General features: G+C 48.2%; 1 protein-coding gene across 2 annotated transcripts in view; it reads right to left on the bottom strand.

The window, feature by feature from the left end:
• Nucleotides 1-22,769, bottom strand: part of DTNBP1 (dystrobrevin binding protein 1) — a 95,934-nt gene extending 73,165 nt beyond the window's left edge. The window contains exons 1-4 of one of the 2 annotated variants that reach the window (XM_055129561.1): nt 22,608-22,769; nt 15,382-15,435; nt 13,073-13,123; nt 7,480-7,540 (exon numbers count right to left, since the gene is read on the bottom strand). In XM_055129561.1, the coding sequence (XP_054985536.1) occupies nt 7,480-7,540; nt 13,073-13,123; nt 15,382-15,435; nt 22,608-22,663 (222 nt within the window). In that variant the 5' untranslated portion in view covers nt 22,664-22,769. The remainder of the gene's footprint in view (nt 1-7,479; nt 7,541-13,072; nt 13,124-15,381; nt 15,436-22,607) is intronic. The other variant, XM_055129562.1, reaches the window with a different exon arrangement.
• Nucleotides 22,770-24,905: the final 2,136 nt, after the last annotated feature.

Genomic DNA, 24,905 nt, shown 5'->3' with positions numbered 1-24,905 from the left:
GAAACCATTGTCTTAATTTATAATATAGGATGTGGTAAAGAAAGCCTACAGCAATATATGAAAATGTCGTTCTGGGGAGCTGGAGAGCAAGTCCAGGAGGTAAGATGCCTGCCTTCATCCACAGCATCACAGAGGGTCCCCTGAGCCCATCCAGGAGCCAGAGGCAGGAGGAAAGCCTGAGCACGGCTGGGCATAGCCCCCAAGCCAAAATAAAACAGTTAAAAAATAAAACAGTATTGTAGGGGCCAGAAAGGTAGCCTAAATGGGTGGAGTGCGAGCCTGTCACGCACAAGGCCCCTAGCTTGACCCCCAGCACCACCCGGCCCCTCGGCACTGCCAGGTGTGGTCTTCATGGCCTCCAGCACTGAACCCTCACGCTGGGCCTGACATAAGGTAAGGCCCTGGGGTCCCAACAGGACAGGAAAGATCCCTTCAAATACAACAAAATAAGGTATCATTTTCAGAAATCACCGCATTATCTCTAGTAATAATAATAAGATCGTTTTCAATATGCCATACCAAGTGCTAAGCAATTTACATGTGTTATTGTATTCAAAACAGCATCCCTGGGCCGGAGCAATAGTACAGCGGGGAGGGTGTTTGCCTTGCACGTGGCCAACCCGAGTTCAATCCCTGGCATCCCATATGGTCTCCCAAGGACCGCCAGGAGTAATCCTGAGTGCAGGGTGAGGAGTCACCCCAGAGCACCACTGGGTGTGACCCAAAAAGCAAGAAAACAAAAACCAAAAACAGCATTCCTCCACCTCTTCACACCTGTGGGCAGGTACCTGCTCTGCAGACCTGCCCAGCTGCTGTGAACAGGTAGGTTAACCCGGGGCTTCCACCTTCCTCTACCAGCAGCCCAACCCTACTCTGCGGACTGGGGGCTGAAACCACCGGTTTATACCGCACAGCAACCTCATAAACTACATGAAATTACTGCCTCCACTTCACAGGTGAAGAAACTGAGATACTGTAAGGCCGTGGCACATTTCCAAGGCCCATGGTGGAGCTGCATTCAATCCCAGGGTGTCTGACACTTAAGCCCATGCCCTCGGGACTCTGGTGACTGTATTCCAGGAGTACCAGAGGAGTGCAGGGAAGGAAAGAGAAAACTGAAAGCTGCAGGGGGTGGGCGCTGGGGAGGGGAGCCTGAACATTAACTTTGCTTAATGATATGGAGCAGTCTCTCTCCAGAAGGCCTGTGTTTCTACCTCCAAGCAAACAATACTGATAAATAAATAAATAAATAAATAAATAAATATCAGTTCTAACACTAGAGAATCAAGTTTAAGCAGCAAGACAAACTGATTGTGCTTCACTCCGAAATTCCTTATGGTGGGAACTGAGGTTAAGTGACTGAAGGAAAGCAGACCACAGCTGGCTTACAAAACAGCTGATAAGAGGATCTTACTCTGTGCAGAGTTAATTCACATGACTTCCAAAAACAACTCTGTTGGGTAAGCATGGTAAGAGGAAAGATTTTTTTTTTCTTTTTGGGTCACACCCAGCAATGCTCAGGGGTTACTCCTGGCTCTGTACTCAGGAATTACTCCTGGCAGTGCTCAGGGGACCCTATGGGATGCTGGGGATCGAACCAGGGCCGGCCGCATGCAAAGCAAATGCCCTACCCCCAAGGAAAGATTTTTTTAACAACACTAATACAACTTATTTAGTGGTTAGAAAAGTTACTTGGGATTTGTATTTCTTCTAGAATTGCCCGAGTAAACATTTCTCTGTCATTTATTTTTTCGTTTTGATTTGGCTTGGTTTGGGGGCCAGGCCAGGGTCCTCAGGGCTTACTCCTGGCTCTGAGCTCAGGGTTCGCCTCTGGTGGTGCTCAGCAGACCACATGGGGGGTCAGGGATCAAACCCTGGTCGGCCATGTGCAAGGCAAGCGCTCTACCCGCTGTACTATCTAGCTCTGTCACTTAATTTTTTAATTTGTCATAGAATTATGCAGACACTCTTTCTTTCTATTATGTTATTTTTTGGGTCCTTCCAAGCAATTCTCATGGAGTCCAAGGGTCCTTTCTGGCAACATCCAGCAGGGGCCAGCAGTTCAATGCGAGGCTCTAAGGATGTGCCAGGGACCACCTCAGCAGTGCTCAGGGGCTCTGGGCCACACCCAGCAAGTCAGGGGACCATGTGGTACTGGGGACTGAACTGGGATGGTCACACCAAGGCTGGTACCCTAACTCCTGTAATTTCCCTCCTATTATATTTATATTTATATTATATTTATATTATAATTATATTCCCACCTATTATATTTTATATTCGAGTGTATTTACTTGTCTTAATCATGTTTCATTTTTTTTTCTTTTAGGTGTATTCCAGTCTCATTCCAAATTCCTGTCCTTGTTCCATTTTATTTACGCAGCGTGATTCATAACCCTGCTATGTTTTAGGAATGGGAAGCTGAGACCCGACAACCAGCGCCGGGTGTGGCACCGTCACACGACTGAAACTTTATTTAAGGTCTGCAAATTATTGGATGTCTCATAAGCATAATAAATAAACAGCTAAAAAAAAAAGCCAAACTGAACTTGCTAAGTGGTGGGGATGGATGGGAATGGACAGTGGGATGCTGATCCACTTTCCAAATCCTTTTTAAAAGTTAATTTTTAGAGGCTGGAGCGATAGCACAGTGGGGAGGGTGTTTGTCTTGCACGCAGCCAACCCAGGTTTGATCCCCAGCATCCTATATGGTTCCCTGAGCACCGCCAGGAGTAATGCCTGAGTGCAGAGTCAGGAGTAACCCCTGAGCATCGCCGGGTATGACCCCAAAAAGTTTTAATTCCAATATTTTTTGCATCACCAAAGCCCAGGGTTTTGTGCTATTATACAACACCCACCACCAGAGAGAATAACGCCCCCCCTCCCGCCCTCCCCTGTAAGCCGAGATCTCATTCCGCACCGCCTCCTCCACCCATCTGATCTATTGACCGGATCTCAGATTTGTTCCCCCCTGAGACTGTCTAGTGCCTCACTTTTCTTTCTTTTACTCAGCACAGGAGTGAGATCATCTTCTGTGGTTTTTTCCTTCCCGACTCACTTCACTTAGCCTGATTCCCACCAATTCCACCCAAGCTTCAGCAAGCTCTAAAGTTTCCTAATCTTTTCAGAGTGCTGGGGGGTCCCCCACGGGCCCTCCTACGGGTAGCGCGTGCACGAAGCCTGCTGAGCTGTCTCTCGGGCCCTCCTTGTAGTCTCTGAGTTATGTCTCAATATTCTCCTTTCTTATTCATCTGATTTGAAAGATAGGTAACATTTCTACGCTTTCATGATTATCTTTGGATTTTTGTCTCCACGTTAAACTTTAAGTCTTCCACTGAGTACCTCATAAGCCACGTAAGGAACCAGAGGGTTGCAGGACGCTTGGAGTCCGCTAGCTTGCTTTCCGAATTACGTACTGCTGGTTTACTCATATGTTTGTTCTATCATCTTATGTTCCACAAATTAGAATTTAATCCCACAAAAATGAACATATTGTTTATCTAGATGCTCTCTAAACACCTACTTAAATTTATAAGTGTTTTGACCATATTTTTTTGCTCAATATTCCTTCCTATATCTTAGGTAAATCTTTCAGATCATTTTCCTTTATCCTGTACTAGTCATGATAGATTCTGTATTGTTACTTCTTGATAGAAAACTCTATTTTTATCTGAGAATGTCTTACTTAGGCCTCATTCCTGAAAACCGGTTGAGAAATGTGCTTAAGAACATCCCCAGGTGTGGACAAAAAATATGATGTTTCTCTTTTAATTGATGTGACACCTTCTTGTCTGGTGATCTCCAGCTTCAGCCTGAGATGTCTAGGAGTGGGAAACTATTCTGTCTCTGGCACTTTTTACACTTAAGGATTTACCTATTTCTGAAAATCCTCAGTTTCTATGTTCTCCTTCATTATCTCCCACTCAAGCCCTCTTTTAAAAATAACCATTTTAGTTAAAAATGAAACGGACACAAATAAAACTAAAATTTTTCAGATCAAAAATTTTCAGATCAATGTCCAACACTAGTAATTCTTTGTTTATCCTAAAGATTTTGATCTCTATTCTGAATTTACTACTTCATATTTTCCATTTTTATACCTCAGAGAACCTTCCTAGCTAAGCAGTTTGATCTTCTACTTCACTCGTCTTTACAGTTGTATATAATTGCTAGTTGCAACCCTTTCAGTTATTAATTTTATTTTGTTTTGATTTTTTTGCTTTTTGGGTCACACCTGGCGATGCACAGGGGTTACTCCTGGCTCTGCATTGAGAAATTGCTTCTGGCGGCGCTCGGGGGACCATTTGGGATGCTGGGAATTGAACCCAGGTTGGCCAAGTGCAAGGCAAACGCCCTACCTGCTGTGCCATCACTCCAACCCAGTTATTAATTTTATTACATTTAAAAATTTTTGATTATTTTTTTAAAATTTGATGACTTTTAAAGCCACATTTGATAGTCTAATACACATATACATATCTGTGCAGGTAAGTATATATATATATGCATATATGTGTATATATGTACACAAACATATACACACACTTATTTTTCCAGTGCCCCCTGGGGAAACACAGGGACCCAATTACCACTAGCTATATATTAGTCCATCCTAATGAATTTACCAGTCTTTCATCTCTGTAAAAGATTTCTGTGAAATCTTATTTAACACTTTTTAATCCAAGAGAGCAATAGTCAAAGTTATTGTCAGTAGGAATCTTTCCTCTTGGTCCAGTGACTCTTGAATTTCTGATAGTAAGTGTTCTGGAGAACACAACAGGGAAATTAACCTCTGGGGATCTTCAGAGGCTCAGAGTTACAAACTTTTATCCACGTAGGATATGCCTGATTGGGTGCCAAAGAACAGTCACCCATGGTTCCTTTATTTGCTAGTTCCTGGACCAGGCTAGAGGTATAAATCAGAACTCATGTTTATGCGAGGGCCAAAACCATGGTAACGAATCTAGAAAGTTATCTATATTTATTCCATGTTGTTATGAGAACGGAGCATTTTTCTTGTTGCTCCCCTTTGCTATATATAGCTTTTCTTTTCCTGTTTCTGGGCCACACCTGGCTGTGCTCGGGGCTTACTCCCGGCTCTATGCTCAGGTAGCACTCCTAGCGGTGCTCAGGAACCACTCCTAGCAGTGCTCCAGGGATGCTCTGAGGCGCCAGGGGTTGAGCCCCAGCTGGCTCCGTGCAAAGCAAGTGCCACACCTGCTGTGCTATCGCTCCAGCCCTCTTTGCTCTTCTCCTTTTTGTTCTTGGCTTAGGGATACGGCTACCTCAAAGATGCAAGAAATAACCACGGGAGTCTTCGACTCAGTTACCCGCAGAGGCTCCTATCTCTCAAAAGCCTTGATTTTAGTATCTAACCCCAGTCTCCATGTCTGGGGAGGAGGGGGCTGGGCCACACCCAGCAAGGCTCAGGACTGGTCCCTGTTCATGCTCAGGGAAGCGTTTGCAGCGCCAGGGACTGACCTGGGTTGATGAGAGACAAGGAATGTCATCACCCCTACACTATACTTCACACTCCACCCCTAAACTATCCATCCAAGTCTTCATGGACTTTTGTTTTGCTTTTCATTTATAAAGTTGCTCACAATACATTGTTGTTGTTTTTATCTACCGTAACTTGAAATTTCTTATTCATTTTTTGGACCTTTAAAATTTACCTTTCGTGGGGCTGGAGCGATAGCACAGCGGGTAGGGCTTTAACGCGGCCTTTAACGCGGCTGACCCGGGTTCGATTCCCAGCATCCCATATGATTCCCTGAGCACTGTCAGGAATAATTCCTGAGTGCAGAGCCAGGAGTAACTCTTGTGCATCACCAGGTGTGACTCCCCAAAGCAAAATAATAATAATAATAATAGTAATAATAATAATAATAATAAAATTTACCTTTCTTGGGGCTGGAGAGATAGCACAGCGGGTAGGGTGTTTGCCTTGCATGCAGCCGACCCGGGTTCAAATCCCAGCATCCCATATGGTCCCCTGAGCACGGCCAGGGGTAATTCCTGAGTGCAGAGCCAGGAGTAACCCCTGTGCATCGCCAGGTGTGACCCAAAAAGAAAAAAAAAAAAAAAATTTACCTTTCTTTTCCTTTTGGTATTCGATACCACACCTGGCAGTGCTCAGGATTCAGGGGATACTCCTGGTTTTGTGCTCAGGAATTGTTCCTGGCAGTACTCAGAGACTACAGGGTGCTGGGAATTGAATCTGGGTCTCCTGCATAAAGCTATGTGCTCCCTTCACTGGGGTAGCACTCCTGTTTCACGATTATCCCTTAATTTTTAATGAGCTTAATGCATTAACATTTTTAATCTATGCAATATTAGAGTGTTTTATTGCTATAAGGTTGCACAAAAGCGTGCTTTTTGTCAGAAACCTACATCCATCGTCTTAGTAATTTCTATGAGAATCATTAATGTTTAAATTTCATCACATGTATTATTATATTCCATGCAGCTATTCAATTTCACTAATTTTGGTAAATGGTAAAGCAAGTCAATTAATTTAAAATTCTAATTTAACTAGATTCATGGAGCAGTTTTAGAAAAATTAACATCGATAACAGCGTATCTGATCTTGAATAATGAATCTTTACACATTAAAACTCTACATATAGTGCTAAAAAAAGCTTGCTTTTCTACATGAATTACGATGACCTCTGAAACTTTTCTAAGAAAATGAATAATTTTAGATGGGGTAGGACAATCAAATTCTTACCAGAATAAGGAGGTTGTAGTGGACAGAAAGAAAATCCTTAATTTACATATACTCCGAAGGCCTCAGACACAATCACAAGGCATTGCAACTAGAAGGATCAAATATGTGTGACTTAAAAAATAAAAGCTGTAGGGGGCTGCAGAGATAAAACAGTGGGTAGGGTGTTTGCCTTGCACACGACCGACCTGGGTTCGATTCCCAGCATCCCGTATGGTCCCCTGAGCACTGCCAGAAGTAGTTCCTGAGTGCAAAGCCAGGAGTAACCCCTGTGCATTGCCGGGTGCGACACAAAAAGCTAAAAGTAAATAAATAAATAAATAAAAGCTGTAAACTTTTGTTTTGTTTTGTTGGGACATCTGGTGATGCTCACGGGTTACTCGTGGCTCTGTGCTCAGGAATCTCTCCTGGCAGGGCTCAGGGGACTATATGGAGTACCAAGATCAAACCCAGGTTGGTTGCACGCATACTGAGTTAAGTACCCTGCCTGCTCTCCTATCTCTACGTTCCCCAAAGCTACAAACTTCTAATTAACAGACCATAATCATAAAAATCTAACCATAAACTCTTACTCGATGACTTAACTGAGAGATTATGAGATGGTGCGTTTGTTAGGGAGTTTCCTAGTTAACCACTAAATTCAGTTTCGGAAATTCGATAAAAGACTCTGAGTTACAATTTCTTAAAGACCCGGTATCTGATGTTGCGGAATGGTGTTCTCCCCGGAAGGGTAAGGCGAACCCATCCCTTACCTCCCCGGCACTTGCGCATTCCTTGGCTCTTCTGTGAAGGGCGGCCCAGGTATCTTCATATCTGAGAAAAACAACAAAGGAACTCAAAACGCAAGGCAAACACTCGTGAAAACCACACACTCTGCTGCTGGAACAGAGCACAGCGGGAGAGAGCCCGACACAGGGCTGAGCTCAGCGCCCAGAGCCTCCCGGGGCTGCCCACCCGGCCCGGCCCAGCCGGCGGCCCATCACAGGCCCTTTCAACTGTCAAGTGGCCCCTTTAAAGAGAGAAAATGAGAAAAGTAAACATGGAACATCCAGGTATGCTGTGAAGAAAAACTGAAAAATGAGAACAAGATGGGGCCAGAGCGATAATGCGAGGGTTGGGCATTTGCCTTGCACGCAGTCGACCTGGTTTCTTTTTTTTTTTTTCTGCAATACTCTTGGTGGACCCCCGAGCCCACCAGGAGTGATTCCTCAGTACAGAACCAGGAGTAAGTCCTGAGCGTCACCAGGTGTGGCCAAAAAATATGAGAGAGAAAGAGAAACAGAGAGAGAGGGAGGGAGGGAGGGAGGGAGGGGGAAAGAGAGAGAACAGGGTAGGAGAAGAGACTAGAGACCAGAGCAAATAGACTAGGAGACAGTGCAGGGGGGAGGCACTTGTTCTGTAAGGGCCAATCCAGGTTTGATCCCTGGCACCTCATATGGTCTTCTGAGCACCACCATGAGTAACTCCTGAGCACAGAGCCAGGAGTAAACCCTGACAACCACCAGATAATGGTTCAGCCCCAACCCAATGGTTCAGAGATACAGGACAGGGGTTGAGACACTTGCCATGCACACGGGTGCCCCCTGTTTGAGCCTCACTGTGGCGCATGGTGACAGGCACTGGAGCAGATAAGACCTGCCCTTGCAAAGTGGCCCAGAAGCAAAGCCTCGAAAGAGGGAGTATCTGGGCAAAGTTGGCAAGAACAAGGTGTCAGCCAGCACCAGGTGCTCGGCCTTGAGCCTCCCTCTACCCCCTACTCACATGAGGCCTAGACACAGAAACCGTCAAGTCATCCTGACTGCGTCATCTAGCCTTGACTGGGATTGGGCCGGGGCAAAGCAGAGCTGGAGAGGGGACAGGCCAACCATGCTCAACTTCATGGGATTGGACTTTCCTGTAAGCCGAGACCCTCTACAAAATACGTGTGTATTTGGCAACAAAGCAGCCATCAGCTGCTCCCAGAGGGTGTGTCTCTGTGCACCCGTCATCCTTGGCCCCGAGTCTGCCCGGACCCGGTGAGCAACATGTCCGAGTTCGTTGGGGGGAAACTGTTCCCCAACACCCTACTACCACATATGGTCTCCCAAGCACTGTCGGGAGTGACCCCTGATTACTCCTGATGACAGAGTCAGGACCTGATTACTCCTGGTAACAGAGTGAGGAGTAACCCCCAAACACTTCGGGGTAAGGTCCCCAAACCAAAATATAACAAAAATGAGTACAAAGCATAAAGGGATTAAGTCAACCTAAGGATGCTCCCAGTGGAACAACTAAATAAAACTCAATTGCCTGGGACAATCTAAACGAAAAAAATTAAAAACGGTAGTGATGGGCTATATAACTCAAAGAATAAAACAAGTATCAATGAGTTCACAGTGACTGAAGAAACAAGATCTTTACATCATCTTAAAGTATCACTCGGTGGGGCCGGAGCAATAGCACAGTTGGGTAGGGCGCCTGCCTTGGATATGGCCGACCAGTGTTCGATCCCCAGCACCATGGTCCTCTGAGCACTGTCAAGAGTGATCCCTGAGCTCAGAGCCAGGGAGAAATAGTACCAAGAATGGAGAAAGCTGCCAACACTTCCAACACTTCCCTAACCAAATCATCAGTATGACCAAGCGAGATAACAGTATCAAGAGCCTACTGAAGGGCAGACTGAGAACACAGTACTCTCTGGGTACTGCAGACCAAAAGGGCAGTTGCCTGGATTCCATAAGGAGAAAGAGCAGGAGCCCCAAACTGGGGGGCTTTCCTGCCACTACTCTTCCACGTGTCAAGGACACGAAGGACCCGGTGGCTGCTCCAGATGGGAGATGCTGAAAGAGACCCTGGACTAGCTCCTTGTTTAGAAACAAGGACATGAGTGGGGCAACGGCGGATAAACCTCGTTTCTGAGGTCCGGAGATGGCTTCACAGGGTTCATTCCTGGTTTTGTGCAGGATCCTCAACGCACAGGAAGCAATTACTGAGAGAACTGGAGAGAGGAACAGTGGGGCATGGCAGGGACGGTGCGGGGAACAGCTGGGGCAAGGGTGAGCCCCTGAGACTTGGAGCAGGCAGAAAAGCGGTGGGCAGCCCCCCGGGCAGGGGCCCCCCGGCTTCCCAGCAGCCACACCCCCTCCCTCTGCAGACAGGCTGCCCCACCTGGCTGGCAGTGTCTCTTGCCAGGGACCAGGGAGCAAGCCACCAGCCAGCCAGCAGGAGATGAGGAACCAGAGCACCCCGTTCGCCGGCTCGTGGGCGTGCATGGGAAATCCCCCCGAGAGCTGCTCATCCATGGTTCCCCCTTTCTTCCTCGGGTATTGAGTCCAAGCCTGACTGCAGTAACGAGAGTCTTGGCCCTGCGGAGACTCCCAGAGTGCAGGTCTGTCCTGTCTCTTTCACACAGCTCTACCTACACACCCTCCCTCCAGGGGCTTCCTCCTGCCCCGTCCAGGGGGCTTGGGGGGACTGCCACCGCGGGCTCTGCAGCCTGGCCCGTGCACGCAACGTGTCAGAGTGACAGAACGGGGTTCTCCAAACGGAGATTCCATACCCTGCCGTCCATGATGGGGCCAAGGGTCAGACGGGACAGAGGGAAGGGAAGGACCTGAACACAAACACCAACGGGACCGAGCAGACTTAACGTCTCCAGAGCCCTCCGCTCACCCACGAGAGCACACACCTCCCTATCAAGCGCCCGGAGATCCGACGCCAAGGGGAGGCGTGCGTTAGGGCACGGGGCTCGAGAGGTTTGCAAACGGGGCACGTGAGACACCCCTGAGCCTTCTGCTCAGTCTGGCTGCACACCTTAGGGTGTTATAAAAATTTAACTCCACAGGTCATTTATTTATATGCTTTTAAAGGGTGTGCTCAGGGTTTGTGCCCTTCTGTGATCAGGGGTAGCTTCCCATGCTCAGATCATATGTGCCAGGGATCGAACCAGGGTCATCCACATTCACTGCAAGTGCCTGAACCCCACTACTATGTCTCTGGCACCTAAAGTTCCAAACTTTTTTGTTTTTTTAGAAGAGTAACGAATTTTTTATTTTTCATTTTACTTATTTATTTGGCTTCTGGGGGTTATACCCAGCAATGCTCGGGGGTTACTCCTGGCTCTGCACTCAGGAATTATTTCTGGCGGTGCTCAGGGGACCATATGGGATGCTGGGGATTGAACCCGGGTCAGCAAAGCAAACACCCTCCCTGCTGTGCTATCGCTCCTGCCCCCAAGTTCCAAACTTTCAAGATAAGCAGACATCTTACAAAGTCGCTCCTCTGAGTGTAATGGAATGGTGAAAAGCCAATTAACATAAGTAAAAGGGAAAAATTCATAAATCTGTGAATCAGTAATAATGATGGGCTGTTGCGGCAGCGTGTGCCTTAGGAAGTGGTGGTACCCTGAGGCCAGAGGGAAGGGCTCCCGGAGTAGGGGAGAATTAGCAGTCGGGATGAAAGTAAGGATGCAGAACTGGGATCTAGGCAACGCAGCCTGAAAAGCCACACTGGACCTGGAGGGAATTCCAAGAAGCTAAAATTCAGACTTACATCCTTTTCAGGTTTCATGTGAACGTTAAAGAGCGTTAAATGCTACCACACTGGAACCGGCATTTTAAAAAACGTTCTTTGCTTCACTGGGTGGGAACATGTTGGAGTCAAGTGTCTGGCAAAGCACCCAAACGACCTTAGTTGCTCTTCTTTCTGGAGCACGTGATAGGTCAGAATTTAGAGCCTGAATAAACAAAAAGGCATCTGGACAATACAGGCACAGGGAGGGTTTTCTGATGCACGTATATTTGGATTTTGGTTTGTTTTTTGGTGGGGGGGAGGGGTCACACCCAGCTGTGCTCAGGGCTCACTCTCGGCAATGCTCAGGGGAACACGTATGATATCAAGCCAAGGTCGGCTGTGTGCAGTGTAAGCACACTATCCCTGCACTGTCTCGCCAGCCCTGCGAAGGTTTCGTATAAAACTTGCGTTGCTGGGGGCTGGAGTGATAGCACAGCGGGTAGGGCGTTTGCCTTGCACGCAGCAGACCCAAGTTCGAATCCCAGCATCCCATATGGTCCCCCGAGCACTGCCAGGAGTAATTCCTGAGTGCATGAGCCAGGAGTAACCCCTGTGCATCTCTGGGTGTGACCCAAAAAGCAAAAAAAATATATATATATATAAAACTTGCGTTGCTTTTTGTACTTGCTTAAGACCAGAGAGACAGGACAGGAGCTAAGGCTCCTTGCACGCACTCGACCCCAACGTGAATTTCTGCCATCGCATATGGTCCCCCAAGCACCACCAGGAGTCACCCCTAACCACAGGCCCTAGAAACCCCTAAGCACCTCCAGGCACACCCCCTAACGGCCACGGAAAAAGGAAACTCAGAAGGCAGAGTGGAGAAAGGCACAGGGGTCAAATGCATCTTGCACCTGGCTGACCCCAGCTCAGGACTGGCATATGCTTCCCCGGGACTTCCGGAAGGGACCCCTGAGCACAGAGTCAGGAGTGGGCCCTGAGCACCACCAGGTGTGCCCCCCGTCCCTCCCCACCCCCCCCCCCCACTAAAAAGGAAAGGCACTGATGAGTATCAGTCTGCACGTCAGCAGGAAAGAATCAGAGAAGAAGTGATGTAAGGAAATAAAATTACTGACGATGCAAATTCACAATTTTCTTGCAACATAATGAAACACAGAATAAAAGCATTGACTAGAAAATACGACAGTGATGAATCTGTGCCTGGCCTGCACGGTCTCTGCACTGATCAGCAGAATGTTACAGGTCCTCAGAGAAGCCAGCAAGTAAATCATTCTCAGTGACTATTTAAGCTAAAATCTAGTTGTTGTTTTTTTCTTTTTGGGTCACATCCGGCAATGCTTACGGGTTACTCCTGGCTCTGCACTCAGGAATTACTCCGGGCGGTGCTTGGGGGACCATATGGGATGCCGGGAATCAAACCCAGGTCAGCCGCATGCAAGGCAAACATCTACCCACTGTACTATCACTCTGGCCCTAGTTGTTATTTTTGCTTTTATTTGGGGGGGTCACGCCTGGCGATGCACAGGGGTTACTCCTGGCTTTGCACTCAAGAATTACCCCTGGCGGTGCTCAGGGGACCATATGGGATGCTGGGATTCGAACCCGGGTCGGCCGGGTGCAAGGCAAACGCCCTACCCACTGTGCTATTGCCCCAGCCCCTTGTTTTTTTTTTTTTAAATTTATTCTTTTATTGAATCACCATGTGGAAAGTTACAAAGCTTTCAGGTTTAAGTCCCCTAGTTGTTATTTTCAATCTATAAAATTTTAATTTGTAGAATTAAAAGCATTTTTACAATGAAATATCGTTAACTTTTTATAAATGAAACCACTTACCTACTAAGTAATTCTAATCCAGCAGTATACTTTGGCAAATATGGAACAGTCCTATCAAAAGAAACACTTATTAAAATCATTTCTGATTAGGGCCAACTGAAAAAAAGTTACAAAAATTTGACACTGTCAATTATAGTATTAATACTTTAAATCACTAAACAGTAATTATCATAACTTTTAGAGAAATATATTAACTTTAAAACATACTGCTATATATTATCAACCTTCAATATATTAAGCTAGAGTGAGGCAGCTCTCTCTCTCTCTCTCTCTCTCTCCTTCCCCCCCCCCACCTGCCTGCTGCCTCCCTTTCTTTTTGGGCGTTATGGTTTGCGATACAGATATTAAAAGGTTATTAGGTAATTCTCTTCACCTACTTTCAATACTAAGTTCCTGTCCAAAATGATCATTTTCAACAATTATTGTCATATTGGTCCATTCTCCATTCTAACTGCCCTTTACTCCCCAGACGCTCTTGTGACAAGCTTCCAACCACTGGCCAGTCCTCCTGGCCCCCGTTTTCCCTGGTCTTGGATATTAGTCTCATACTATTATCTTTTATAGCCCACATAAATGAGTGCAGTCATTCTCTATCTATCCCTCTCCTTTTGACTCATTTCACTCAGCATGATACTCTCAGTGTCCATCCGTTTCATGACTTAATTTTTCCTATGGCTGCACAGTATGCTTTTGTGTAGATGTACCATAGTTTCTTTGTCCAATCATCTTTTCTCAGGCACTCAGGTTGTTTCCAGATTCTGGCTAGTATGAATGGTGCTGCAATGAACATAGTAATGCAAGTGATGTTTCTGCCGTATGTTTTTGGGCCCCCAGGACATATTCCCAGGAGTGGTATTGCTGGGTCAAGTGGGAACTCAATTTCTAGTTTTTTTGAGGAATGTCCATATTATTTTCCAAGAAGTCTAGACCACTCAACATTCCCACCAACAATGAAGGAGAGTGCCTTTCTCCTGCATCTGTGCCAACACTCGTTGCTTTTGTTCTTTTGGATGCGTGCCAGTCTCTGTGGTGTGAGATATCTAATTGCGTGGATTTGCATCTCCCTGATGATTAGTGAGGTAGGACATTTTTCCATATGCTTTTTTGCCATACGAATTTCTCCTCTGAGGAAGTTTCTATTTATTTCTTCTCCCTATTTTTTGATGGGGTAGGATGTTTTCTTCTTGTAAAGTTTTACCAGTACCTTATATAATTGTGATATTAACCCTTGATCAGATGAGTACTGAGTAAATAATTCTTCCCATTCCATGGACCGTCTTTGTATCTCAGACACCTTTGTATCTCAGTTTAATGTAGTTTCACTTGTTTAACTTTGCTTCCATTTGCTTGGTCAGGGTGTTTCATCTTTGAAGATGCTCTTTGCTTCAAGGTCATGGAGGGTTTTGCCCATGTTTTCTTCCACGTACCTTATGGACTCAGGTCCGCTGCTGATACTTTTAATCTGCTTTGATCTGACTTCTGCGCAAGGTGTTAGAAACAGGTTTGAGGTCATTTTTTCACATGGAGCTGCCCAGTTTTCCCAGCAGCACTTGTTGAAGAAGAGGCTTTCCTTGCTCCACTTTATATTTCCTGCTCTTTTATCAAAGATTAAGTGATCATACATTTGGGGGTCTGTGTCAGGATATTCAACTCTATTCCACCGGTCTACGGGTCTGTTTTTATTCCAATGCCATGCTGCTTTAATTACTACCACTATGTGGTACAGTTTGAAGTTGGGGAATGTGATGCCTCCCATCTTCTTTTTTTCCCAAGGATTGCATTGGTTATCCATGGGGGTTTAATGTTCAGGAATGTTTGGTCTACTTCTTTGGAAAATGACATAGTATCCCTATAGGGACTGCACTGAATCTGTATCAATAATTTTTTTAAAGCGCTCATAATCTCTAGATTCAAAGTGAAACTTGTTCACTTTTTATTTTAAAAATGAAAAAAATTACACAATGCTGTGGGGTTTACAACAAAAGTAGGTAACATAACTAAGGAGATGAGCTTGGCAGAACTATTTTATTAATTAAATTGCTTTAAATAATGCAAGACCCGTGCAAACACAAATGATTAATTTTTCCCCCTCAATAGCCACTGGCTGTCAGAGTAAAACAAGAATATCCTACCACCTTTTAACCATTTTATAACTTTATCAGAAAAATATCCCATGTTGCAAAATTTAGAATCAATAAATTATTCTGCAGTCAGAAAAATTCAACCCACTGAAGCAGCTATACTGTTATGACTGGAGCCAAAACTAGCATAAAACTTAATTAGTTGTAAATGAAATAGCACACACTTACCTGGGTTTACTTTTTACTTTAGCGTCTTTTGATTTGTCACTTAAAGTCTTCAGCCTGTAATTTAATAAGTATAAAAAATATATTTAACCACAATTAACATTTTATGTTGGATAAGCTCTCTGTCTCTCTCTCTGTCTCTCTCTCTCTCTCCCCCCCCTTCCCCATCCCCCACCTTGCCATGGATGTGGGACCATGAGGTGCTCAAGGTCAGTCACTGGCCAACTGTACACAAAGCCTACACAACAGTCCACTGGCCTATCTCTCTTGCCCCACTGAGCTAATTTTTATTTTGAGCCATGCCTGGCAGTGGTCAGGGATTACTCCTGGCTCTGCACTCAGGGATCACTCCTGGCGGTGCCCAAGTGGTCATATGGGATGTGGGGATCAAACCCAGGTCAGTCATGTGTAAGGCAAGTACTTTACCCACTGTAGTATCTCTTCAGCCGGAAGCTTTTTTATTTTTTTTTATACACAAAAATCAAGCACCTCTTTAGATAAGAAATATTTGAATGTTTACTATATATAAGACACCATGAACAGAGGAATTCATAGCAAACCTCTTTCTACTCTTCTTGTCCAAAATGCCTCTAAAAGCATCTCTTTCCCTTCAGAGCCCCACCCAGCTTGGGGCCAATCCCAGCGTGGGGCTCAGGGCTGCTCCCAGGTGTGCTCAGACAAACACACAGCACCAGGTGGGGGGGGGGGAGAAACCCGGGGCTCCCACACGCCACGTATGTGGCCCAGGAGCAGGATATGATCCTCGCACCTGTTACCGGATGTCCCCGGCACCACAGCAAGCAGCTTCCAGCTGCACCACCACGAGGTGTGTGCAAGCACCCAATGAAGAGTACGATCCCCGGCACACACTTCAGCTGAAAGACAGTGAGCAGCACCGCACCCGCTAGCAAGCACCTCAGCCAGAAGGCGGGAAGCCCGGGAAGGAAAGAGCAGGCACCCTGGCAAGCACGCGAGCACGCACAAATAAAGAAACACAACCCTGGCCTCCACTCTGTGGCTGTAGTGCAACCTGACAGGCAAGCCTCAGTGAGCACCAGGCACTGGACATGTGCCACCACCACAGCCAGGCGTGCGTGCTCAGGGATCACTCCTGGCGGTACTCGGGGGACCCTACTGGGTACTGGGTATTGAACCTGGGTCAGTATTATTTCTCCAGCCCCAAACTCAGCCAATATTTATTAAACCAAACTTAAAACGGACTTTTGTGGTTGTTGTCGTTCTAGGGGCCACATCTGGAGGTGCTCAGGGTTTACTCCTGGCTCTGTGCTCAGGGATCGTTCCTGGTAGACTTGGGGACCATAGCGGGTGCTGCAGATCCAACCCAGATCTGCGGTGTGCAAGACAAACGCTCTCCCTACCACACCATTGTTCCATTGTTCCTGCCCGATATTTGTTTTTCCTTATCTACTTACAAGGTCGAGTAATTCTGTCAAGAGTCAACATTTCAAAGAAAACCTCGCCATATTACAAAATGCAAATTTACATGATTAGACCATCTCCTTTAAACGGGTTTTAAAAGTCCAAGGCAGGAGAGTGAGAGCTGGGGCTCCGGGAGGGGGAAATATCCAGTGATAACAGGCGAGGTTATCTACTCCTATCCAGGAACCCAGAGCAAGACAAACAGGAAATGGGTGGCTATTGCAACTCTTCAGTAAATTTGATGTTCAGATAACATAAGGGGCTTTGCATACTGGAATTCTTTAATCCTAAGGAACTTTGGTCATAACTGCGTGAGAAACCAAAAAAGCACACACCTCAGAGGATATGAAGTGTGTGCTTCTGCTTCTGCAAAGCCAGAACTTCCTGCAGAGCTCAAGCCAGGGCCTAAACACTGGATGTTCTTTGTGAACTCTCCAAAAAGAACCAACACTTCTTTTTGTTTTGTTTTCGCTTGGGATCATGGGCTGCAGTGCTCAGGGCTTACGCCTGGCTGTACTCTGGGATCACTCCTGGCCGTGCTCTGGAGACCCTCTGGGATGATGGAGAGGGAACCTGAGTTGGCCGGGTACCAAATAGTACTAACGTGAACTATTGCTCCAGCCCCCAGAACCAATACTTCTGATAAGTTGCATCAAAGTAGAATTCACTTACGGGAAAGAATGGGGCCCACTCAACAAAGGAAGTGAAAGACATACATCAAAAACTATGAAGTCACTGTTTAAAGAAATGGAATACAAAAGGAAAATATATTGCATGCTCAAGAACTGAAGAATTAACATTCTATCCAAAAGCACCACGCACATCAAAGTAATCCCTAACAACATCCGAATGGACACAGCAAATAAGACTGAAATTTGTATAGAACCATAAAACTCCCTGAAGAGCCAAAAAAAAAACAAAACAGACAAAAAAAGAAAAACGGTGAGAGGCATAGCATTTCTTGACTTATAAAGCTACTGTCATAAAAAGAGTGGTTCTGACAAAAAATCAATTAGACCTATGGGGGGAGAACTGAGAACCCAAAAATAAACCCGCCGTATGTGGACAGTGGATGTATGACAAAGGGGCCCGGAGCATAAAACAAAGAAAGTCTCTCCAACAAATGGCATCGGGAAAACTCGATAGCCACATGTGTCGAGTGAAACTGGACACTACAGCAAGCACAAAGAGTTAACTCAGAGTGAATTAAAGACAGATGTTAGACCCAAGACATAGAGCGCACCGGAGAAGGTGCAGGCAAAATATCCCATGACACTGCTTTCAGTGTCTCTCTCTCTCTCTCTCTCTCTCTCTCTCTCTCTCTCTCTCTCTCTCTCTCTCTCTTTCTTTCTTTCTTTCTTTCTTTCTTTCTTTTTGGTTTTTGGGTCACACCCGGCGATGCACAGGAGTTACTCCTGGCTCTTCACTCAGGAATTACCCCTGGCAGTGCTCAGGGGACCATATGGGATGCTGGGATTAGAACCCGGGTCGGCCGCGTGCAAGGCAAACGCCCTACTCACTGTGCTATCTCTCCAGCCCCATTCAGTGGCTCTTTGATGAGATCGCCCTCTTGGCATGGAAAGCAAAAGCAAACATAAACAATCAGAAACAAGTATTAATTTAAAAAAAAAATTTTTTTTTTAGCATCACACTAAGAACCCTCTATACTATGGGGAAAAAAATGATCACGAAAACAAGACCCCCTACTGAGAGGAGCAAAAGATTGGAACACCACGCCACGCTTCTGACAGACGGCTAATACCCGAGTTACATAAGGAACTCCCCAAACTCACCAACAGAAAGGACAGACAACATCACCAGCAAACGAAGAGGGGAGCCGAACAGACACTTCTCCAAAGAAGACAATCGGAGAGCCAACAGGCAAATAAAATGGTGTTTCTCCTCACTGGAGTGTGAGCACTGCCATCAAGGGCGTGAGAGCACTGCAGTGAGGGATGTGGGAGCACTGCAGTCAGGGGTGTGGGAGCACTGGAGTAAGGGGTGTGGGAGCACTGGAGTCAGGGGTGTGGGAGCACTGTAGTCAAGAGTGTGGGAGCACTGCCACCAGAGGTAAACTATAGCCAGAGGAGAGGCGATTCCTGCAACTAAGATGACGTGTGAGCACCGAGGCCAGCATTACAGCCCCTGGCGAGAATATGTGAGTGCCACAAGTAAGGGTGCAGCCCACCCCTCAGCGAACACTGCAACCAGAATGTGTGTGAACACAAGGAAACGAGTACGACCCCTGGGACTCCCCGTGAACATGAGCATAAGCCTCACAACCAAAGTAGTGGGTCCCACCCCCAACAAGCACAGCAGCCAAGTAAGTGTGCAAGGATGAAATCTGATGTGAACCCCCGGCAAGCGCCATGACCACACGCGGCCTGGAGCCCTGGTTAGCACACACGGACAGGAAGCCAGGAAGGGGAACATCTGAAACACGAATGCTGGCGATTCCCCTCGTCAGCGTCCAAACCAAGCACCAAAGCCACTAATTCAAACAGACCCACCACCACTACGTGTCTCCGAGACACACGCTCATCGCAGCGCTGTTTCCGAGAGGGGAGATCTGGAAACGCCACTGAGTCTGAATAAGCCGTGGGACGTGCACACAATGGAATACTACTCAGCAGGAAGGAAGATGAACCTGCCTTTTGCTGCAACACACAGGGAATGAGAGGGGCTGGTGTTATGCCAAGCACAGCAGGAGAAAGAGACTTACGTCAATGTGCTTCATTCACATGTGGGAAACAAAACGAGGCAGCAGACACTGGCTAAGGAAAATAAGCCCTTAGGCTCTGAGCTGGTGCCAGAGGGTTCTAAAGAGGGGGTTGAGGGGCACCGAGATGAAGGGTCCTATGCACAGTGGCGGAGGCTGCTGGCACTTTGCTGGTGCATGTGATGTGGCCACACTGCATTCCTAAAGCATATAAATATGTACGGCCTTGACAGACAATGTCACCTGGATATAAAAAATGTGTTTTTTAAAGAATGAGGCAGAGAGAGAGAGAGAGAGAGGGAGAGCGCCTGCGTGGGGGGGGGGCGGAGGGAAACTGGGGACATTGGTGATGGTGGGAAATGTACACTGGTGAACTAATGGGTGTCAGAACATTATATGACTGAAACCCAATCGTGAACTGTAACAAATGACCTTGTAACTGTGTATCTTATTTTTAAATTTTTTTTAAATGAATGCCCCCCAGAATCAGTCTCATGGTCACCCACTTATGAAAGTAAGCTCAAATGTTGACATAATTGTTATAAATAAAATATAAGAAAAATCAAAAGTCCGTGGAGAGCTGGGTCCCCCGCAGACCACCCCAGTCCCGGCTTGGTGTTACACTACACTGCATTTTTTTTCTAAGCTTGAAAGATACACAGAAACTACAGTTCATCAGACAGACTTCAATTACCCACGGGACATTGTTTTGTCTGAGAATAATCCTATTTACTTCTGATTTTTTAAAAAGTAGACTTGCCTAGATAAAACCAGAATTCATCAGAATTTTTGGACGCTGCAAATGATCAGAAGAGCTCCGAGAGGCTGGGCAGAGTCCTGCTGACCACCACCAGGAGCGCCGGAACGCAGCAGCACATACTCAAACGGGCTGCTTTCCAGAAGCATCTAGAAATGCCAACTGAAATGGAGTCGGGGGGCCGTTCCCTGGTAAGAATTGCGTAGAAATTTCTGCACTTGAAGGAGCAAATTTTAGAGTCTAAGCTGCCAGTTGTCAGCCACCCCTTAGATGGAATCTCCGCAGGTAGGCAGGTTAGTGGCCCAGACTCAAAGAGTCCAATGGTTTGTCAGCAGAGTGTCTTGGACTGGCCAGTAGCCACCCAAGTGTCTAATCAGACTGAAAACCCCTTCAGCGTGCTGGACCTCAAAAGAGCCCCCGCTTGTGGAAGCTTCAAGGAGTGAAACCGGTTTCAAAGATTCCCCCAACGCTCTACCCAACTAAACCCAAAATTGGGGGGGCTTTGTGTCCAGAGCTGTATAACTCCATGGACAGCTGGGCCCCCCACAGAAAACCTCAGGTAGATTTTTCTTTTGAAGGATGGGGGGGTTGGATCACACTCAGTGATGCCCAGAATTTTAACCTTAAGCAAAAATCGAGAGTTGAATAGGTTCTAAGGCAATCACGTGACTCAGTTACCTACCTGGCGGATAAGGGACTGTGAGGCCATCAGGGATGTCCCCGAATGATAATCGGGGACACTTTGCCTCTGCCCATTCTCATGTGACATATGGACCATCCCACCAGCATACCAAAATCTCTCAATACAATTTACACACTGAAGTTATGTTGTAAATTCTAAAGGGGGACATATGCAAGCATGCAGCAACACCACCAACAAATGATCCCTAAAGTATCTACAATTGATATGGGGGGCACCCTGGTGCTCAGAGGTCATTCCCAGCTCAACGCTAAGGAGATCACACAACACCAGGAATTCAAACCCAGGCCTCTTGCACGCTGAGCATGTGCTGCAGCTAACTGACTGAGCCACCTCTCTGACCCCGTAATTAATAATCTGGTGAGGGAGGTGCGGAAGGGTGCACCCTGCCGTGCTATGCTTGGGGCTTACTCCTGGCTCTGCACTCAGAAATCACACCTAAAGGTACTTGGGGACCAAATGCAGAAGCTCTTGCTAACAGGTTAGCGATGGTGTCCTCGGCTTCAAGCCCTAATTCGAGCAAAGGTGAATCGGCCGCGTGCCGGGCATGCGCCTTACCCGGTGGGTTGATGCCCCGGCCCTATCATTAAAATCCTTAATTAAAAACAAGCCAAAGCTTTCCAAAACGTTGTACCTGCCTGTGGGAAGCACTCAAGGATTTGCTCGTTTTCTACTCAGCACACTACTGGCAAAAAGAGACGAACCCCTTTGTTTATAGTCCTTAGGCAGTTTGAAAACGCTTCCAGTTAGCGGCCCTAACATTCAGGGCATCGCGCGAGTTTAACACGTGGGCCTCACGGACCCTCGGCATCCCTGTGAGATGCAGGAGCATCTTTCAAACATCTTCCGCTCCTGGAAAGCCGTGGGCACCGAGGCCAAAAGTTCCGAGTTAAGTCGCAGAAAAGTAATAAGGCCCCGTAGCCTGGCGCCAGTGTGTGCCCAGGCTCTGCTTGGCTCGCCTGCACCTGAGGGTCCCCTTGGGCAGAATCGCGCAAACGCCACCCGAGGCAGGAGGCGTCCTGGGCGGGTGCGACCTGGGGGGCGTCCGGGAGGTTCAAAGCCCATTTTTGGGAGCCGGGTGATGCGAGTCTGGACAGCGCCGCGGGCTCTATCCTGCCCCAGGGCGCCCTCGGGAAAGCTCTGGGGTGGGGTGGGGGGCAGAGGTAGAGCCCCCCGAAAGGCAAAAGCCCGGCTGCACGGCGCGGCCAAGGGCAGCGCGGGCTGCAGGGGGCGCGAGCAGGTGTCCCGGAGGCGGCCGAGGGGGGCGCCGGCCCGGCGCGAGGCGGAAACGGGGAGTCGTGCTGGCCTCTAACATGACTCCTTTCCCCCAGCCGGCCCCTGGGGGTCCCCGGAGGGCTTCCCCCGCGCCCCAACGTGTCCCGGGGAGCCTCGCAGCCCGCCCCGATCTAAGTTACTTTGTTGCCGCCGCGCCGACTCGGGAAAGTTCGCTACTTTCTTCCGCCCCGAGCGAAGACTAGGGGCGGGCGGTGCACCCCGGGGTGGGCAAGCCCGTGGGGGGCGGGGGGGAGCGGCGCACCCTGAGGTAGGGGGTGGGGGGGTCCTCGGCCCCCCGCCGTCCCGGCCCCCTTTCCGTCCCCCCAGCAGATACCCACCCGGAGGTGAAATCCTGCTGCACGCTCAGCAGCCGCTCGCGCAGGGTCTCCAGCATCGCCGCCGCGGCTCGGACTCGCCACCGGGCCGCCGCCGCCGCCGCCCCCCGGCCCGCACGGCCGCCCCCCGCACCTGTCTGCCCCGCGCGCCCGCGCCCGCGCCCCCGGCCCCGCCCCCCGCGCCCGCGCCCCGCGCCGCAGCCGCTTCCGCGTTCCCGCCCCTCGCGCGCGCGCGCTCGCCCCGCCCCCGCCCCGGCTCTGCGCAGCCGCAGTGGGCTGCGCCCGGCCGCGGCTGCGGGAAAGGGGCGTGTCTGGGGGGCGTGTCCCGGGGCGGGAAAGGGGCGGGTCTTGCCTCCAGGCTGAGAGACACACACACGCTCCTCCCCTGCCCATTTGTGCGCCAGCCCTCTCGCGGTGTCCCGGTTTTCTTTTTCACCTTTACCTTTCAAAAGGCGATTGGAAGTGGAAAGGCCCTTTGAGGGCAGTGTGGTATTTTACGTTTGGGGAGAGTGTTGCCTTCGCTTCCTCCCCTCCCTGGAACAAAGCCTTTCATGATCTCTGGGTCCGGAATGCCTCCACTGGCTTTGACCTTGGATGAGATCGTTAACCGTTCTGAGGGTCGTTTTCACCTAGGACATTGAGTCCCGAGCTGCTTCTGTGCAGGGGTGGGGGAGAGGCAGGCGACAGGAAGTTGCAGCTCTGGCTAGAACACAGCCACTCTGTCCTTGAAATTCAAGCCTCGTGCTTCTCTTTGGTGACAGAATTCCAAGCTGTTACGTTATCCCCCACCTTTCCCAACTCCTTCAAAGAGGTAGCAGCGTCATCGATTCATAACGCTTAGCTTGTGCTAACCTTCTAGTTGGAAACAACGTTCATTGTCCTGAGCTAAGTCCTTTTAGAAGAAGTGAAAGAGCCCTTGAGGGCTGGAGCAATAGCACAGCGGGTAGGGCGTTTGCCTTGCAAGCGGCCAACCCTGGTTCGATTCCCAGCATCTCATATGGTCCCCTGAGCAACGCCAGGAGTTAATACCTGAGTGCATGAGCCAGGAGTAACCACTGTGCATCGCCGGGTGTGACCCAAAAAGCCAAAAAAATTTAAAAAAGTGAAAGAGCTCCTTTGTTTCATTATTAATGTTACTCCAACACCACTAAATTTGGAAGCCCAGCCATGTTCTGGGACTCTGCAACCTGAAAGGAACTGGGAGGGGGGATGCGGGTCAGAGATATAGCTCTCGCAGGAGGGCTTTGCTCAGTGCTCCTTGGCACAGGCAGGAAAATACAAAAATAGCAGAGTGAAAGGGAATCAGAATGGAGTTGGAGAACGTCCCATGGCCCTGCCTGTGTCCCTCCATAGGTACTGAGGGCCAGGTGGGAAGGAAATTCTGGCTCCCAAGCTCTGTAAAGATTTGAGATCTCCTAAGTGCTGAGTTCAGGGAGAGGCTGAAGGGCAGGCGGCGGGTCCTGTTTCCTGTGATCAAGGGGTTCATTAGTTCTTAGGTTTCCATCTAAACCTAAGCAGAAGGGACATCGGTCCGTGTCAGTGTGGCAAGCCCAGGCGGTTGGGGAGGACCGGCCTCCCGCAGAAGACATAGGAACTTTGCTTCTTCCCCTACCTTGCCCTTGTATCTCTTCCATTTGGTCATAAATCATAACCTTTGCCACAAACCACTGGTTTAGTGAGTAAATGGGTTTGCTCAGGACTGCATCATCCTGAGATGCAAGTTCGCTGAACCTGAGGAGAGCTGGTGAGTGCCTCTGACAGGATGTTGGGGCTTACAGCCAGCCTGTGGAGAGTAGTGTGGGGAACTGAGCCCTTTATCGGTGGGCTCTGATAACATCTCTGGGTAGACAGTGTCTTGATTAAGTTGAAGTCTTGGATGCCCTCTGTGTGTGAAGAATGGTGTTGGTGTGTGGAAGCCTTCACGTGCCCACATCACCCAGTACATCCGGTACATCCAGTAAAACTGAGCTCCAGGAGTACTCAGGGGTACTAACCTCTGATTCTGGAGGTAAGGAGGTGACAGAGGCAGGCTCAGGCTGGCGCATCCATCCTCTCTATCAGCCAAACTGATATGCTTTCCTCCTGCCTTTGCTCACTCTGATAGCCACCCCTGTATTACTACCAACTCCATCTCTCAGGCTCAGAGGACAAAGGCATTGCTCCTGTGACTGTAAGAGGACAATCTAAGTCACCAGCCATGTAGGTGTGTGTGTGTGTGTGTGTGTGTGTGTGTGTGTGTGTGAGAGAGAGAGAGAGAGAGAGAGAGAGAGAGAGAGAGAGAGAGAGAGAGAGAGAAAGAGG

This window comes from Sorex araneus, chromosome 2 (genome assembly GCF_027595985.1).
Source record: "Sorex araneus isolate mSorAra2 chromosome 2, mSorAra2.pri, whole genome shotgun sequence".
NCBI classification, from domain to species: Eukaryota; Metazoa; Chordata; class Mammalia; order Eulipotyphla; family Soricidae; genus Sorex; species Sorex araneus.
This window is presented reverse-complemented; position numbering and strand designations above follow the sequence as displayed.